Source organism: Topomyia yanbarensis, chromosome 1, assembly GCF_030247195.1.
Source record: "Topomyia yanbarensis strain Yona2022 chromosome 1, ASM3024719v1, whole genome shotgun sequence".
Taxonomy (NCBI): domain Eukaryota; kingdom Metazoa; phylum Arthropoda; class Insecta; order Diptera; family Culicidae; genus Topomyia; species Topomyia yanbarensis.
The window spans coordinates 64039870-64059756 of record NC_080670.1 but is presented as its reverse complement, the minus strand read 5'-3'; the positions used below and the strand labels follow the sequence as shown (position 1 = coordinate 64059756).

General features: G+C 41.0%; 2 protein-coding genes across 6 annotated transcripts in view; one reads left to right on the top strand and one right to left on the bottom strand.

The window, feature by feature from the left end:
* LOC131677810 (uncharacterized) overlaps positions 1 to 19887 on the top strand; it is a 190274-nt gene that overhangs the window by 124707 nt on the left and 45680 nt on the right. The window lies entirely within an intron of this gene.
* LOC131677807 (protein tolkin-like) overlaps positions 1 to 19887 on the bottom strand; it is a 137315-nt gene that overhangs the window by 92038 nt on the left and 25390 nt on the right. For all 5 annotated transcript variants that reach the window (XM_058957860.1, XM_058957862.1, XM_058957861.1 and 2 more), the window contains one exon: positions 14241 to 15059. In XM_058957860.1, the coding sequence (XP_058813843.1) occupies positions 14241 to 14499 (259 nt within the window). In that variant the 5' untranslated portion in view covers positions 14500 to 15059. The remainder of the gene's footprint in view (positions 1 to 14240; positions 15060 to 19887) is intronic.

Sequence of the window (19887 nt, the reverse complement as noted above, 5' to 3'; positions counted from 1 at the left end):
AGTAAACCATACTAGGTCTGAGACCCCATTTTTAACAGGGATAGTGCGTTTCGTAGTATCTATAACTCGCTTGAAAGAAAACGTAGAAAAAAGCATGGGAGACCGGTTTGAAGTATCGGTACGCGATTGCATGAAGCCGACGATAAAGCTAATAGGTATGAGTGATGAATTAAATGAACAAGAGTTGAAAGAATCTTTGACTGAGCAAAATGAAGTTTGTGCTGGCATGAAGCATTTCAAGTTGCGTAAAATGTATTGCAACGAAAAGTTGAAATATGCCAAATATAGCGCAATAGTTGAAGTTGACGCAGATTTTTTTTTTAAAACATTTGAATTCGGAAAATTAAACGATGGAAGGGACAGGTGTCGTGTGTTTGATGGTCTGGAGGTGACACGATGTTATAAGTGTTGTGGGTGTAATCATAAAATTGCTGAATGTAAAGCCGAATGTATGACATGTCCAATTTGTAGTGGCAATCATCCAGTGAAAGACTGTAAATCGGGAGAACATAAATGCGCAAACTGCCAGAAAGTTAGAAGTGAATAGAAATTGAATATTGATATAAACCACACATCATGGAGCAACCAATGCCCAGTGTATCTACGGCACCGCCAGCGACGAACTGAGCGAGTGGATTTCTCTACATAGCAATTAGAGCAGCACTATGAAATTTTATTTTTGAATATTGCTGGGGTTCCCTCACATTTTGATGAACTAAAGCTTCTTATTGGCCGTGTGAAACCAAAGCTAGTCGTATTGACAGAGACTCATTTGACTCAAACCTGAGACATGAGTTTTCCATCTCAGGGTAAAAATTGGTGAGTTGTTTTTCCATATCGGTGCACACTTGAAAGGTTTGGTGTACATAGTTAATTGTCTAGAATTTAAAACATTTTCTAACAAAACGGTCGGCGATAACTGGTTCTTGACAGTAGAAATTAAGCATTTTAGTTTTCCGGGTATCTATGGAGGAGTTTACCATTCATCAAGTGGAAGCCACCGAGATTTCCTGGAAGCGTTTGAAGATTGGTTACAGTAAATTATTTCGGAGGAGAGGATAAATATCGTTGGTGGAGATTTAAATATCCAGTGGGCTGAACGTGGTTATTCTCGAGAACTGAAAACAATAGTAGATGCCGTAAGAATGAAGCAAAAAGTTTCGGAACATACTCGTGTTTGCCTCAGGAGCAGCAGTTTGATTGACTTGGTTTTCTCCAATATTGAGGAGTGCGAAGCTAAAATTTTGGAGGAGTGGAAAGTCACAGACCATGAGACAATCGTAGTAGATTTTATTGGTTCTCCAAAGTTGTACTTGCCAGATCGTAATAGCACACATGTTTCATGGAAAATGTACTCTAGACAAAAACTACAAAGCCTTCTCAGAAGCGACAGAACGCTTTTGAATGATACAGTATCAGTGGAGGGAAAAGCCTATGTTCTTAGTTACACTCTGTCAAGTGCAGTAGCTCAATAACCCGAAGTTCGTGTAAATAATTCCTCCAGACCAAATAAATGGTTTGGACCCCGTTTGGCATCGATAAAATCCCAAAGAGATAGTGCGTATAGATTACTTAAAGAAAGCTCCGAGAGCTGCCAGGCTTATAAAATCCTCCGCAACAACTATGTGCGTGAATTTCGTTTAGCAATAAACCTATCTGTTCAGCAAGAAATAAATGAATGTGCTGGCGACTCCAAAAGACTCTGGAAATGTTTAAAAGCTCTTATCAAACCTGGAGATGGGAAAAATCAAAGGTTATTTTTGATGGTTCGGACGAGGTGTATTCTGACGAAGTTACGGCAGAAAAACTTAAAAAGTTTTTTATCAAAAGCGTTGAAGAGATTCACGAAGCCATTCCACCACCTACAGGACGACTAGTGGGGAAAAGCGAGGTAACCGAAAATCAGTTTTGTGGTGGATGCGTTTGACATAATTGCTGGTAGACTGTTAACAGTTGTTAATGAGTCACTCCGGCAAGGTGTTTCCAGTTCCAAAAGTTCCAAATGCATCACAAGTAGAGGATTACATTCTGATAAATATGCTACCGATCTACGAGAAAGTTTTAGAAACGTTCGTCAAAAAACAATTGATGGGTTATGTAGATAGTGCTGGTATACTGTTGTGTGAACAATAAGGATTTCGGGAAAAACATTCGTGTGAAACAGCGCTTAATCTATCTATGGAAGCAGGCCATTGAGAATGGAAAAGTTGTCTTGGCAGTTTTTGTTGACTTGAAACGAGCATTTGAAACAATTTATCGCCGTAAACTGATTTGCGTTTTGGAGAAATATGGTGTAAAAGGAAATGCTCTTGAGTGGTTTCGCAGTTACTTAGAAAGACGTACGCAAGTTACAGGGTACAACCGAGCTAGATCATCGGAAGCCGAAATTAACCTTGGTGTACCACAGGGTAGTGTACTAGGACCACTTCTGTTTATCCTATACATTAACGACATGAGAGACATTTTGGAAAATGCGGAAATAAACTTGTTTGCCGATGACACAGTTTTTTTTATCATCGGTAAGAGTTTCGATGAGTGCATCAGGCTAATTAACCTTAAGCTGATGAAGATGTAAGTAGTGTAAGTCCACTACTCGGGTTCTGTTTGCCCGGCGAACCCTTCTTTTCAGGGCGGCCTGGGTGCCTCTACCGGAATTTCGGATTTTCGTAACACAACAAACTAATGGAACACCAATAAATAAATTTAATTTTACCGTGTTGATTTCCACCAACTCTCTCTTCACTGCGCACTGCCGTTAATGACACACTGCTGCGGGTGGAAAGGCGGGCGTTTTCCTCCAACCGGCCGGGACAACAACGGCCGAGTTCTCCCTATTTATGTTGGCTGCTCCGGCAGCGGTCCTTAACAATTAGCTAGGGAGGTGAGCTTGGCTCTTTAATTGGAACCTCCCTAGCGACTTTGGTGACGACTCACCGGATTCCCTTGCTCCCCACAAGGAATCCCGAAAGGCACCGCAGTGTTCTTCCCAGGTGGAGCCGTCGTCCTACTTGCTTCCCTCTCCTTGAGTGTTAGATGCAGAGAAGAGCAAGGCTCGTGCGTCTTATCCTCTGCAGCGAGAGGGACGGGTGCGTCGGATCCTTAACGGTTAGCCGGGGAAGCGAAAGCTCCTTGGGATTTAGCTTCCCCCGACGGCGATCCAGCACCACTAAACAAACGAGCACCCGGACCATGGGCCGGCACTTTCGACGGAAATCGACCGTCGGACACGCGAACTGAACAATTTTCTGGACGTCTTTTCGTTGCCGTGGTCCGTCACTTTCTAATTGTTTTTTTTTTCGATGGCCGCCTTCCGCACTTGACTATAACAAACCACCAACCGCCTTGTCGCATAGCTGTCAACGATGAGCAGCATAACTATTTTCGTAGTAGGAGAGCGGTGGCCTATCTAATCCCTATGTTATTTATTCACAAACATAAAACATAAATTATCTAACCTAGCTACACGAACAAAACCGTTCACATACGCGAAAATAAACAAAAATTTACATGAAAAAGTGAACGGTATCGAACAGCGGTGAGCATAATTTTACATGTCAACAAATACACTCTACGGAGCGTATACCCAAAAAAGGGTATATTTCCACCCAGTGCTAAATTGTTACCCTGACGGGTTACAAAGTTTTGTGATTAGTTGATGTGGAAAAAACTCAAACTGAACATTTCCAAGACCAAATATATGATTGTAACTACGAGACAGATGAATGAAAGTACTGCAACAGTTGAAATAGATGGAGAGATAGTTGAACGAGTTGCAACTATCAAATATCTTGGGGTCACATTGGACGAAAAATTAAATTTTAATGAGCACGTGAACTATATAATCCGGAAGGCTGCCAGAAAGTTTGGCGTTCTTTGTAGGATTAATAGGTTTCTCACATTTGACTCAAAGATAAGTGTTTACAAGACCATAATAGCTTCCCATTTTGATTTCTGTGTTTCTATTTTGTTTTTAGCATCCAAGAAACAGCGTAAGCGAATGCAGAACGTACAAAACAAGGTGATGCAACTGTCACTACAATGTGACAGACTAATTCCGCGACATTTGATGCTCAATTGTTTACAATGGATGTCAGTTCAGCAACATATTGAATATAACACACTTGTTTTCATCTTCAGAGTTTTAAATGAAATGACGCCGCAGTACCTGTGTAGCACTATTGTGTACTGAAGAGATGTGCACCGGTATGAAACCAGACAAGCCGGCAATCTGAGATTGTTGAGCGCTAAGAAATCTTGTACACAGAACTCCTAGTTTTACAAAGGCTGCAATTTGTTCAACGCATTACCAGAATACGCCAAGCGGGCTAATAACCTAAGACAATTTAAGCAGGCCTGCAAGATATTCGTGAAGCAGAGGTCTTTGGATTTATTCTGGTTGCAGATGAAAACTGGAAAATCCAACCAGCGACAATCGTATTTTCTCTACTTCTAAACAATGGAATCACGTCGGAAGTAGTGCACCGTATTCGTACAATGATGCGCTATACAGCGCATTACTTCCGCCATCATGGATTAGCATTCGTAACCGAACGTTGTACCGAGAAACGAGTGCTTTTTGTTCTCTCCGGTGTGGTTTAGTTTTTTCGGTAGTACGAAGGTGCTTGCTGTGACAGAGGCTGCAGTAAAGCATTACTAATAAACAGTCCCGCGAGTGATAATTATTACCTGCGACATCGGTGAAGGTAGTGCAGTGAAGTGCAAAATAAACAGTTTTCTTGCCTGAAAGACGGCTTTGTTTAGACGAGCTATATCAGCTCTCTACTGTGTGAAGGTCACGCGGGTGACGGATAAAACAAACGAAGGATCAATTCACCTACCAGCTCGTCAGGAACCAACTGGTGACGTGTTTCGTTTTTTACTTTTCTTATCGATTTTTTTATTATTGTTTTTGATTTTTTATTTTGATTTAAATTAAATAGTGCGGTCGAGCGTGTTGCTCCCGCAACAAAATGGAACAAACAGAAGGATAACCCTCCGAAGACGAATATTATGGGGAAGAAGAACGTGTTTCTGATACTGAGACAGATGATGTTATGGTCGATCCACTTCCCCCACTTTCCCCCAATGTCTCACAGCCCCCCCGACTCAAGGTTCACCAGGATGGATCCGCTGGTCCTTGGGTGGTATACTTTCGGCCTAAAAATAAACCGTTAAACAGCATAACTGTTGCACGGGAGCTGACAAAACGTTACTCGGCCGTAACCGAGATTAAAAAGGTTCAGTTAGATAAACTGCGCGTAGTCGTTACTGACTTGAAACAGGCCAATGATATCGTTGGCAATAGCCTCTTCACGCTGGAGTATCGCGTCTACATCCCTTCTCGTGATGTGGAGATCGACGGTGTGGTAAGTGATGCGGGTCTAACTGTCGGTGATCTGATGAATGATGGGGCTGGTCGCTTTAAGGACCCTAACCTTCAATCAGTTAAGATTTTGGAGTGCAAGCAATTGCACTCAAAGTCCATCGAAGATGGGAATTACTATCCATCAGACTCGCTTCGCGTAACCTTCGCCGGATCTGCACTTCTGAGCTACGTTGAAGTGGGAGGAGCTCGTCTACCTGTACGCCTGTTTGTACCGCGGGTCATGAATTGTTCCAATTGCAAGCAGCTAGGTCACACGGCCATCTACTGTAGCAACAAGCAACGGTGCGGTAAATGTGGGGAACGCCATGCGGATGATACTTGCAGTAGGCCCGCTGAGAAGTGTGTTTACTGTGGGGAGAATCCGCATGCACTTTTGACATGCCCAACGTACAAACTTCGCGCGGATAAACTGAAGCGATCCGCCAAAGATCGCTCCAGACGCTCTTACGCAGAAATGCTTAAAAGAGCTGTTCCACTTATCTCCGAAAACCCATTCGCTCTCTTGTCAACTGACGATAACGCCTCTAACGACCCTTGCGAGGGGCATTCTTTGCCTTCGCTTGGAAACTCTAGGAAAAGACCTAATCAAAACTCACCTGAACTTCCTCGTAAGGGTCCTAGGTTGTCCTAAACAAGGGTACAAAATAAAAATAATTCATCTACTGGAAGTGCTGTTACAAATCCGAAGATAATACCTCCTGGTTTTGGGAAATTGAGATACAACCAGGAGTTCCCAGCACTCCCCGGGGCACCAAAAATCCCAAGTGCTCCAATTTTACAGTCAGAAACTCAACCTAAAACGGGATTCCTTAAATTTTCTGACATTGTGGACTGGATATTCACAGCTTTCAACATTACCGATCCTCTGAAAAGCTTGCTGGTTGCTATTCTACCAACAGTAAGAACATTTTTAAAACAGTTGACTGAACAATGGCCCCTCCTTACAGCGATCGTATCCTTCGATGGCTAACTTATTAGACGGAATCAGGGATCTGATCACTGTTTTACAGTGGAACTGCAGAAGTATTATCCCCAAAATTGATTCATTAAAACACTTGCTAAATTAGAATCATTGTGATGCATTTCCCTATGTGAAACATGGCTAACTTCTAATATAAACCTCAACTTCCACGATTTTAACATTATCCGCTTGGATCGAGAAGATTCATATGGAGGGTTACTTTTAGGGATCAAAAAGTGCTACTCCTTCAATCGAATCAACCTCCCTTCGACGCCAGGCATTGAAGTTGTCGCTTGTCAAACAACAATCAAAGGCAAAGATCTTTGCATTGCTTCTATTTACATTCCTCCTAGGGCCATGATGGGATATCGAAGATTCTCCAACGTGATTGAACACCTTCCTTCGCCCCGCCTGCTTCTTGGAGACTTTAACTCTCACGGTACGGGGTGGGGCTGTCTATACGACGATAATCGATCTTCGACAATTCAAAACCTTTGTGACAACTTCAATATGACAATTCTGAACACAGGGGAAATGACACGGATTCCTAGACCACCTGCGCAAGCAAGTGCACTGGACATATCTTTATGCTCGACATCACTACGGTTAGATTGCAAGTGGAAGGTAATATCTGATCCCCACGGTAGTGACCACTTACCAATTGTATATGCAATCACCACTGGTTCAAGACCATCGGCACCAATCAAAGTTCCCTATGACCTCACACGAAACATTGATTGGCAGAGCTACGCTGCTGAGATATCCAAAACTATCGATTCAACATAGGTACTTCCCCCGGTGGAAGAATATAAGTTTTTGTCCAACTTGATTCTCGATACCGCGATTCAAACTCAGACGAAACGAGTACCCGACGTGAACACCCAAAAACGTTCTCCCAACCCGTGGTGGGACAAAGAGTGCTCAGACGTATAAAACCTTCCGGAACGACAGGTTAGTTGCTAGTTATCGAGTGTACGCGATATTAGAAAAGCGAATGAAAAATTTAATGAAAGCTAAGAAACGCAGTTACTGGCGCCGGTTTGTCGACGGGTTAACAAGAGAACATCGATGAGCACTCTTTGGGGCACGGCCCGACGTATGCGAAACCGAAACAGTACTAACAAGAGCGTGGAATATTCAAACCGTTGGATATTCGATTTCGCCAAGAAGGTTTGTCCGGATTCCGCCCCGCGGGCAATGAGAAGGCGGACTCTTTAGCCATGGTGGGCGCATTAGAAGGCGACACTTACGAAAGACCAATTTGCTTCAATGAATTTTTCAGTATCTCTCGTCAGAGGACGCTCGATAGTTGGTAAACCTCATGGAGCAATGGGCATCTGGGACGGTGGCTGCATTCCATTATCCCGAAGGTATCAACGAATGCTTGGTTTAAGGGGTTGGATGTGAACCGGGACTTTATTCGTACGATGTCAAGGATCATGTCCAACCATTACTCGTTTGACGCGCATCTCTTTCGTATAGGGCTTGCTGAAAGTAATTATTGTGTTTGTGAGAACGGCTATCACGATATCGAGCATGTTGTTTGGCTGTGCGCAGAGTACTGTGTTGCCAGGTCCCAACTAATAGATTCCCTTCGGGCCCGAGGTAGATCACCCTATGTGCCAGTCCGGAACGTCCTGGCAAGCCGTGACCACCCCTATATTTTTCTTATCTATATCTTTTTGAAAACTATTGATGTCCAAGTTTAATACATTTTCCTCTCTCTCATTCACAGTAGAATCTCACCAACCTATCCCTGTATCTACAATATGGCATTGCTTCACGAGTCTTCGGTGCATACCCTTCTTGATAACCGTCTATCCATACCATTCTTGATAACATACCTCACATGCAGATGCTATAGAGTGCCAATAATTATTGTCCGGCAGAGTTATAAACTTCTGCTCCTATAGTCAGGCTGCAATCAAGGCCCTTAGCTCAGACAAATCCCAGTCCAAGCTAGTATCGCGTGCCGAACCCAAATCGAAGAACTAAGCATTGTCAACACTATCTACCTTGTCTGGGTGCCCGGACATTGCAGTATTACTGGAAATGAATGGGCTGACGAATTGGCCAGGGCAGGTTCAGCGATTGACTTTGTTGGTCCTGAGCCCGCGCTGCCAATTTCGACAAGTTGGATAAGGGAAAAAATACGGTCCTGGGCTTCGTCCGAGCACCGCAATTATTGGAGAAATCTACAAACGTGTCGCCAAACAAAGGCGTTTCTAGAACAACCATGCCCAGTGGTTTCGAAAAATCTCTTACATTTTTCGAAGCTCCACTGCGGCATGCTGACCAGGGCTTTAACCGGCCACTGCAAACTCAATTATCACATGGCAACTATTCAGCGCGCTAAGTCTGTTTCATGTGATCTTTGTGAATCCGAGTACGGAACCTCATATCATCTGATATGCAACTTCCAGCGGTAGCGCAATTGCGATTTCGAGTCTTCAGCCGTCCTTATATAGACGAAACCATGTTTGGTCGACTGAAACTCAGAGACTTACTAAAGTTTCTTATCCAATGTGGTAAAGAGCTTTAGGCTTATTCGCAGGCAAGTTGAACTACTTGTGAGTTTAACTTACCTGTTGTTTATTTTTGCTTTGTGCTGTTATTTTTCCCACCCTTCCAATTCTACATCCCCACACCTCCTTGTCCTTTCCTTCCGCTCAGGAAATGATGAAAACACACGGCAAGGCACAAATCCCCGACTATGTACGGGGAACGTGCCATTTGAGCCAATATATTCTGATTCCTGATTCCTGATTAATACATTTTCCTCTCTCTCACACTGATAATATAACTTCGTAAATATAATGAAATCGATCATGCAATGCACGAATTCATTCGTTGTTTTCTACAACGAAGTAATTTCGTGCATTGTAACTAGAAGGTTTCGTTCATTTCATGAAAAAGAATGGCCGCTTGGTGAACGAAGGCTTTCGTGAATTTTACACGTTTAATGTACACTGCACGAATGTAATCGTTGATAACGACACTAATTTTCGTGAATGAAACGAAATGCTTCGTTTATTTTAATAAACGTTTGTGTATAATACGAACGATTTCATTACTCACACGAATTTATTTCGTTTATCTTAGGAAAGTTTTCGTATTCATTATTTTGGCAATCGATATTTTAGGATCGATGTTTGACGACAACGATTTTTTTAACTAACTAAAAAAATCGATCTGGCAAAATCGATTTTATTTCAACCTGCTCACCTGTATTGAGGACTAGAAAGATTGTGGTGTGATGAAATGGACGCTTGATGAACAAAAGTTTTAGTAAATTTTACTTATCTAGTGTACATGGCACGAATGAAACGAAATGATTCGTTTGTTTCAATAAATGTTTGCGTCTATTACGAACGACTTCGTTGGTCACACGAATTCATTTAGTTTATTTTAGAAAAGTTTTCGTATTTGTTAGCCTCTTATTGTTTTCAGTCGATCTTTTGGGATCGATGTTTGACAACTTCGATTTTTTTAATTTAAAAAAATCGATGTGGCCAAATCGATTTTACTGTGGTGTGAAGAAATGGTCGCTTGATGAACGAAAGTTTTCGTAAATTTTACTTATTTGGTGTACATTGCACGAATGTTGTCGTTGAAAACGACATTATTTTTCTTGAATGAAACGAAATGTTTTGCTTATTTTAATAAACATTTGTGTATATTACAAACAATCTCGTTGGTCGCACGAGTTCATTTCGTTCATCTAAGAGAAGTTTTCGTAATCATCTTTCATCGTTCAGCTCTCGTCATTCTCGATTAGTTAAATTTTGTAAGGAGTAAAGTGCATAACGTTAAAAGTTAATTAAGTAGTTAATTTCTCCGGGTAAAATAGTGGCCCTGTAACTAGAATCTTCATCTAACCGATAGCAGTGCAAGGAACCATACAGCATGGCTGTTAAAGCAATCACCGATGAAGCTCACTTCCAAACCGAACTAGCCGCAGCAGGAGGAAAATTGGTCGTTGTGGATTTTACCGCAGCTTGGTGTGCACCGTGCCGAAACATATCGCATTTGTTCGATCAGCTTCCGGCGAAATATCCAAAGGCTGTGTTTCTCAAGGTGGACGTCAACAGATGTACCGAAACGGCGCCGTCCCAGGGCATGTCGACCATGCCAATGTTTATTTTCTACCGAGCCTGAACAAAGATTGACAGGATGCAGGGTGCAAACATTAATGGACTTGAAGCCAAAATACAGAAACATTACGTCGCCAGTTTGTATGAATCTGGAGAAGATTACGGTCATGGAATGTTGGACTTGAACACCTTCATCCAGAAGAACCAGTGCGAATGTTTGAACGAATCGAACGACCATCCGATGGTGAATGCGCTCAGTTCCAGCGGTAGTCATCTGGTGTCCGATTGTAGCGAACAGTTGATCATTTCGATTACCTTCAATCAGCTGGTCAAAATCAGTGCCATCAAGCTCAAAGCACCGCCCTCTCACGGACCGAAAAAAGGTGAGAATCTTGATGAATCAACCAAGCACCATCGATTTCGATATGGCCCAATCGCAAGTTTCGGTGCAGGATCTGGTACTGGAGCAGAAGGATCTTGTGTCGGGATCGCCGATTCCGTTGCACTTTGCTAAATTTCAGAACGTGCAGAATATGCAGCTGTTCGTGAAGGATAACCATTCTGGTGACGAGACGACCATTATCGATCCGCTTGCAACGACTAAAATGGATGACTTCCAGCGGGTGGCTGGGAAGAAGGGTGAAAGCCGCCAGATTGTTTGAGCCGCCGGGAGAAGGATGGTTAGAAGGCGATGGATAGGTGCGGTGACGAATATGTTTGATCGTATACTTAAAAGGTTAAAGATACTGATGCGCGTGAACTTGTTCTTTTTATAAATTGTTCAATAAAATAATGAGCAGGAAAAAATGGAATATTATTTTGATATTGCTCCGGCTGAGAAAAACTCAATGTTATTCATACAAAACCAACGAGCAGTTCGCGATGGCTCAGCTGAATCCGTACAGCTCCGGATTCTGGATCAACTGGAAACGAAAGAGGTTCAGGAAATCTTCCTGAAACTGGCGGGCACGGATACGGCTACTAAATAGTCAAACTGAAACCGTCGTGATGAATTGTTGGCGTATTCTACCTCTATTGAAGCTTTTTTGACGTTGACGGTTAGACGAATAATACTAGTAAATATTACAAAGATGTTCGTATATAGCAGCGAACAATTCGTTTGCCGAATGAAGCTGTTTCATAATAAGCCAACGAATGTCGTTTCGTGGTATTCACGAAAAATTCGTAATAAAAAATAAAAATGTTTCAATAGAACTACGAACGATTCATCATATGTACGAAAAAAATCGTATATTTTATGAAAATTGTCTGTACGAAACAAATGCTTGGCGATTTACGAATATATTCTATCAGTGCATTCACAGTAGAATCTCACCAATCTATCCCTGTATCTACAATATGGCATTGCTTCACGAGTCTTCGGTGCATACCCTTCTTGATAACCGTCTATCCATACCATTCTTGATAACATACCTCACATGCAGATGATATAGAGTGCCAATAATTATCCGAAATATCGACCCTCCCCTCGCCCCTGCGATTACAGGCTGGAAACTACAACACTACAACAAAGTGTGCATATCCGCCACAATGATCAATCAGCAAACGACGATGTCAATTACACAATATGTATCCCACTTCCTACCTTTTTCCTTTACTTACATAAGAGGGGAGCAAGCCGCCCCTAAATACGGCTTTCCTTTCCCCCACTAACATGTGACATGTAATTAAAAAAAAAAAGAATTATCGGACTCGTTAAGCTACAGCATTTGGGCCTAAATTAACGTATTTAAGATAAAAAAAATTATGGATTAGCACTAAACAAGAGAAAAAACGAATGTCGCTGGCTGGATTTTCCAGGTTTCAACTGCAACGATAATATAAGAGAGAAGGATGGGCATACACGGAAGTAAAGTAAGATTAAAGGAATCTCTCATGAGTGAAAACTATTATCGAAAGATATCTGCTCGTAAACCTTCCACACTACAAAAGATGTGTATGGGTGTGAGGTGGGCCATCCCAGTATTTAAAAAAGTATAAGCTCCGTTAATTCAAAAGATCATAAAGTCTCTGTCCGAAGACCACACGAAGTGTAATAATAATAAGTGTAATTTTAAGGTTATTTTCCCGGTTCCCAGCATCTAGCAATGAGAAGCGCTAGCGTGACGTGGGTCATTGTAACGCAAATTGAATACGCTATTTTGGTTAATATCTTCGTAGGACCGGTGAAAAGACTTTGCCGTAGTGATCGTAGCTACACCCAAAATCCGACGGGCATGTTTCTATTACTTTTGAGTAAGATTCTATTGTCTCTTCGGTAACAGACCAGGCAAATGCGCATTGCGGTATTAAACTCATATTCCCGCAAAGGTAGTAAACGGTGGAATGACGAATTTCGGTTGCTGTTCATGTATGCGCATCACACAATCAAACACTTTTTCAGTATGTGTCAACCTCGGCTCTGTTCGGATGTAGAATAATTCGGTCGATTGCTATGATAGTGTTAGTACCGAGCTAAACCAACCGGAATCCTGGCGGATCTCAGACCAAATTCAGGCTGGAATCTGCCCCAATATTGGCAGAAACCAGCCAGAATTACGGATTTTTTACTGGGTAGGTTGGATAGTGGAATAAAAAGTTTGGGCGGTTTCCGGATCCGGCCTAGCTGCCAGATCCGGACCAGTCCCCAAATCCGGACCTCCCAGATCCAGACCAGTGCCCAGATCCGAACCAGTGCCCGGATCTGGACCAGTTCCCGGATCCGGACCAGTACCCGGATCTAGCCCATCCCCTTTTTCCCTTACCAAGTCCGGACCTGAACCAGACCCAGACCTGGTGCTTAGATCCAGCCAAGTGTCTGGATCTGGACCCTCGGTTCGGATACGTGGATCCAAACCATAGGTCTTGCTTCCCATACATGACGGGAAGGACTATTCGTGTTTTGTGCAGTCGCCACCTTGCTGTTAACGTCCGTGATAGAAAAGAAATTTCAATTTAACACCGGCCGAAGTACCCCACCACTATTTCTAGTCGTTTTTTTTCTGACTGTGCTTTGAAGCTAGCCGAGTGTGAGCCGATCTTCAAATACGGAATGCGTCGCGTAGAAAAAATCGAAACTCGTCTCTATCATCATTATGTTCGCTTTGCTCGATGCGCAATACAATGACAAGCGAAGTGCTACACACTTCCAGACAATTCGACGCGTTAATATTTATTGAATAAGAATTGATGAAACATGAGTGCGATGCAGAAGAGATTTGAATGTGTTGGTATTGCCATTTGGGGAATTTTTTGTTGGGACCGTTTTAGCATGAAACGTCTTGCTATTAGAGCATTTTTTTCTTATTACCGTAAAGGTATTACGGCCGAGTTTTGGGTGTATACATATATAGTTATAAATTTAGTATTAGAGAGATTAATACAGAAAAAATAAAAGCATCGATTATCCTTATCTGAGGTGTTTCAACCATTTATAAGTTTCAAGATATTTAAGCTTTCAAAATCGTTTTTCTCCAAATGAGCTAAATGGCGCTTGTCATAAGATAGCACAACAGTGACGATATGACATCGATGTGTCTCGGAATGCTCAAAATAATCGTACTAAGTGTTCATGGAAAAGTAGTCGGGCTTACCTACAGTTTCCCTCTTCCACCATTTCCAAACCTTTATTCTTATAATACTTTCCCTAATATGGTAAAAATAGACTCATTACCCTATTTTCAAGATCCGTTTGGGACAATATCGCATAAAAAACTGTTTTGACCACTCTAATTTTTCGAATATCCCTTGTTCATAAATTTAGGTAGGCTCGTGAAACATCCTATCAGTTATTACTTACTTGATTTGCAAGGATCCATATCAATGTCGTTTGATATCTTGTTCGGGAACTTCGTGCTGAGCAACTCATCCATCGTGAATTGTTTATGCTTTCGTGTAATAAGTGTATCGTTGATCTCTAAGCTTATGCTGGGGCAAATGTTGATGATTGAACAAAGTAGTAGAAAAACCGATGCACCGCGTTTTTTCAATCCCACATGTTCTCGATTAAACGATCTTGGAGCCTCCAAAGACTCAAATTCGGTAGTATTCCACGCCATTGTGAAAATTTGTTCAACTTTGTTCTACTCGTTTAAAGAATTATCTGGATGGCCTTCCTACAGCAGACGATATTTTTTTCCGGTAGTCGCACCTCAAGTAAACTTTTTCACTTAACAACATATTTGCAACCTTCGCACATTTCTTATCAGGTTATTCAATCTACGTTGATTGGATGCACAAAATTGATTATTCTATTTCCATCACAAACGTATCATATTGAGTTATTGCTTGCTTCACTTTATTATACACCATTAGGTTCAGACTATTTCAGCAATCCCTTCATTCACCGAAAACATGGTTTCAGTCCATAAAACACTGCACTATCCTGGGACCAATTCCCAATCACTATCAAAGTTGATTTGGACAATCAAACACACTCAGTCTGCCCCTTGGTTACAGATCTACTCCGGTCCTCAATTGATGCCGCAGCCGTGCGGACTGTATCCACACAATTGGTTCGATTTTGGTTTTGGCCCGTTTCGAGAGTTGCTAGTAAATACGTCACTGTACGCCACGCTAGTTGCTACATTTTGAGCCCAACATCATCTGCAGTAGCATACTGTTTCAAGTGTACAGAGAGACAAAGATACTTGAAATTGGATCGTAAAAAGGGACACATGTGTTCTCATTTTTTTCAGTTCTGGATGCTCCCAAATTAAAGCTGGCTCACACATTTATTAGTTCAAAACGAGCTGCTGCCCATCAATCCCGCGATTCACTAGTTTACAACGTTTTCGTTGGAGGGGTCGGCAGCTCTGAATTGTTGCTTTATTTCGACCCTCAAACCGACACGCAGTCGTTATTCTCCTCCCATTACGGAGTTCTGATTTTATTGGATTGTCGAAAGAGTCAGTTGTTGCTTGTTATTGCATTTTATAATTTGAAAAGGTATTCTTTGGGACCTACTTTTTACTTACTCTGATCGATTCCTTTCGTTAGCTTTCGCAAACAAGCAAAGCGATTGGAACTTTTTATTATATCAGTACCCATTATTTTGCAGAAATTTAAATAGAAACCTGTTTTAATCCAACTAGTGGTGCAATTGTTCCTTTCTGATTTTTCCAAAACCATTAGTATATGAGTATTCCTCATACCTTAACGATTAGTTGAATAAATAATATTTTTTCCTGCATTCCAGAACGTTTTTGCCTTTCTCAATAGAAAGGTATTGCAATTGCTCTGAAAACCGACTTTTTAACGGAGGGCCGAGTGACATATACCATTCGATTCAGTTCGTCGAGTTCGGCAAATGTCTGTGTGTGTGTATGTATGTATGTGTGTGTGTATGTGTGTGTGTATGTGACCAAAAATGTCACTCATTTTTCTCAGAGATGGCTGAACCGATTTTGACAAACTTAGTCTCAAATGAAAGGTGCAACGTTCCCATAGGCTGCTATTGAATTTCTAATGGATCCGACTTCCGGTTCCGGAATTACAGGGTGATGAGTACGAACACGCAGAAAATGTCGATTTTAATAAATTCTGCAATGAATGTATAAAGGTGAAATTTTTTCCAAAATATGACCACAACTGCTTCGATTTGTAGTATTAGGTCACTAACATCCATTCAAAGTCTATTTGGCCACATTGGCCACCATCATCGGTTCCGGAAGCCCCGGCGGAAATATCTAAATTCAGAATAACAGTCACATCGGTTTCTCGGAGATGGCTAGACCGATTCGACTAAATGAAAGGTATTGCGTCCCCGTAAATGGCTATTTAATTTCATCCCGATCCGACTTCCGGTTCCGGAATTACAGGTTGTGGCGTGCGATCACATAGCAAATTGTGATTCAAACCGATACTCCGATGAAAGCAAAAAAGGTAAAAATTTCGCTAAAATGTCTCTCAAACAACTTAAATTTGCTGTTCTAGGTCACCAACGGCCAACCAAACTTTCGTTGACTACATTGACCACCATAGACGGGTCCGGAAGTGCCCGGGAAAACCGGCCATCTTTCAAAATTTACGAACTCACATCAGTTTCCCTGAAATGGTTGGGCCGATTTTCACAAACTTAGTCCCAAATGATAGCTATAATATCCCCATAGATGTCTATAAAATTTCATACGGATCGCTTATATGGTTCCGGACATATAGACTAAACCGTCCGGTCACATATGAAATTCCCATATAAGCCGGAACTCAAATTTTTTTTTCAAAGGGGGGACCTCATGAAATTTCAGAAATCGAATTCGTATTTTTGATGCCAAACATCTTTAAAATGCATGAAACGTCGAGATTTTATGTTATCTCGAAAAAATTTTTTTTATAAAAATCGACTTTTTGGGACTTTGACGATTTCGCACCTTTTTGCCTTTCTCAATAGAAAGGTATTTCAGTTCAATATTACCGTGGCTGTTTTTTCTTTTTCAAAATTTTAGAACTCGAATAATGATTTATTTTCCTGTATATAGTTGTCATGTGATGTATAATAATAAAATGTAATATATGCATTTAAAAGCTTTTAATGAATATAAACAACGCACACATTCTCGTGATTCATGATTGAGAAAGGCACAATTGCACCGCTAGGTGGATTAAAATAGGTTTTTTTTTCTAAAAAATCGATGTTTTAAGCTCCAAAATATGTATTAAAAAATCCTCATCTACAAAACAAAAATTTATGCATAAATAAGGAATCGTTAAAATACGAAATAAATTAATTACGATCAATTGAGAAAAACAAATTGAAGAAAATCGGTTGCGTGGTTTTTCGGCAATCGTGATCACGGAAAAACCATTTTTGGAAAAACGACATTTTGAGATAATTGAGTTTAAAATTTCAAGTGACCACTGCTCTTGGTAGACGAAGCGCGCTTGGAAGTGCTGTAACTTTCGATCTATTTCTCAGATCATCAGATCATCGGATTTCAGATAAAGTAATAAAAAAATCGATTTTTTTAAAAATCAAGAGGTATGTAACCCCTTACTTTTTTTCTTTCTTTTTAATCGATGTTAAAATACTCTTCTTTAGTCCCTAGACATAGCAATAGTGAAAGGTCCAATTTGATAAATTCAATTCCTGATTCATTTACTTCCCCTTCGAACAGTTTTCAGTTCTTGCTTATATGGGCTCAAGTACCATCGTAAAGAATGTACGGAATCAAATTGCCACACAAGAAAAAGTGCGTCAAAATTAGTCGGTCAATTAATCGTTTAAGGGAATAAAATAAATCATTGTTATCCAAGTTCGTTTTGTTCTATTTCATTGCCATATCCAAATGTTTTCTTTATACTGTTCGTAAGGTATTGTCACAGAAATAAGCACGTAACACGAGATAAACTTTCATCGCCTACAGAAAAAAACGGTCGATTGAGATATTGAAAAATGATCCATCTTACCAAGAGTGGGCTATTAATTCGATAATGTTTATTTGCCATGGTTGCCAGAATCACATTTTGTGCAATGTGTTCAACAGATGTCACTAATATACACTGGGCGACTTTTTTATTTAGAATTTTCTGTTACGTTTGTTTGTCTATGATTAAATTGTTTCTACTTTGGTAAACATTTGAACGAATACCTATTATAACCCTAAGTCGGCCATTTCGAAATCTCTTTGTTATCAACAGTCACTTCAGTCAAATTCAGTAGCATAAGTAGCGAATACATCCCATGCGCAAGGGGTGGGGATCAGGATGGGCTATACTCAGAGCCGTAACATGCGGTTGGCCAGGTTAGCCCCGCAAGGGCGCCAGCCTCAGAGGGGCGCTGAAATCATGACCGGCTTTTTAATTTTTGTGAGCATAAATTATGAAATAAGTCAGGATAATGTGCCATTTCCAAGTGCACTGAACATTAAAAAAAAGAGAATGTAAATTCCAAAGGGTTGTAAAACTAATGCAGATTTTGCTCGAGGAGAAACTGAATCAAGTTCTAACCGCAACTGCTGTTTCAACTGACTGTCATGGTCGTGGTGAGTGGCGAAGCTCTTTTTAGTTTTTCTGCAATAGTGCTTAGAACGCCTTTAAAGTAAACATTTTAGATTCCTAGGTCCCGAGATCATATGGACTCTCTCATAACAGGCATACCTATTTTTCAGCATTCTCAATGCAAAAGTCATCCTCACGATTATCGGTACATCAATTGAACAGGCAGATGATTCTTGTCGATTGAGACGTAATTAAACGCCAAAGTTCACCCGATACGAGTTTGAAGGGACACACACTTTTGTCCCATCCAGTGCGATTTCCATTAAAAAACCTTCGCGCAGTAGAGCAAAGGGACCTTGAAACAGCCAACCCCGTGCTTCGGTAGATCCACGCACAATTTCGAATCGGTGACCCCACCGACGATTTTAACTTTGTAAGCGGATATTTAGACGCGGTAGTTCTTCGTAAAAGCCTTGTCGCCACTAACGTCATTTGCTTACTTCAGACAGAATATCACAATTCTGAACTTATCTAGACGATCTTTCGGGATATTTGTTACTTTGAATATGTCTGCGTTAGTTATAAATCTTTCAAAATCATTACAATACTTAGCGGATTATCTTTGGTCCGAAAGGAGCTCAAATATGGTTCAATCGAGTTCAATCATTGTCTTTAAGAGGAAAGTCGGAATATGGGTCTTTTCAGGAGAGTTTATTTTGTTTTGAAGTAAAAAAAACGAAGGCAGAGACAAAAATTACGGGAGATGTATTAAATTGAAAGACAAGCCAAAGGATAGCAATGCAAACATGTGGTAAGTCTGGGGGTTCGCAAGGGAAGACATTCCCAACGGTTTTTAATCAAAATTGTTTCATCATGTCAGCAAAACTTGTTATGTGATTCTCTACAAATGAGGAAACATCCGACTGCATTGTTACATTTCTTTGACACACCAAATTCAAGAAAAAACTTGGTGTTATCGAACTGAAACACATGCTCCTCGAGTTTGTGTCAGTGGAATGTTATGCAACGTACGTTGTATTCATATGTATATGTGAAATTCTTTAAACCTTTTAATCTGTAGTCTTTTTTCGGGCGGATTCATGTTCACCGCGGCATATTCCTTGACAATACTGCAAATGCCTTTGTGGCTGTCGCCTTGGAATGTAAACACGAAATCATTATTCGAAAGTCGAACTAAAAAAACAAAGAGGCGCAAAACTGAGACTTCGCCAAGGGCGCCAGAAAGTACTCTCTTCTAATGGGACCATTCATAAATTACGTAACGCAAAAATTGCCCAAAATTGACCCCCCTCCCCCCGATGTAACAAATTGTCACAAATTTCTCCATCCCCCCCTTCACGATTACGTAACAAATTCCCAGAAATTTTTTTTCTTCGGTGAAAACATGTTACGTTACGATCTAGCTAACTCCCCCTCCCCCTATGTAACAACTTGTTGTACCCCCTAAAAGCGTTACGTAATTTATGAATGGTCCCTAATGTTTTCGGAAG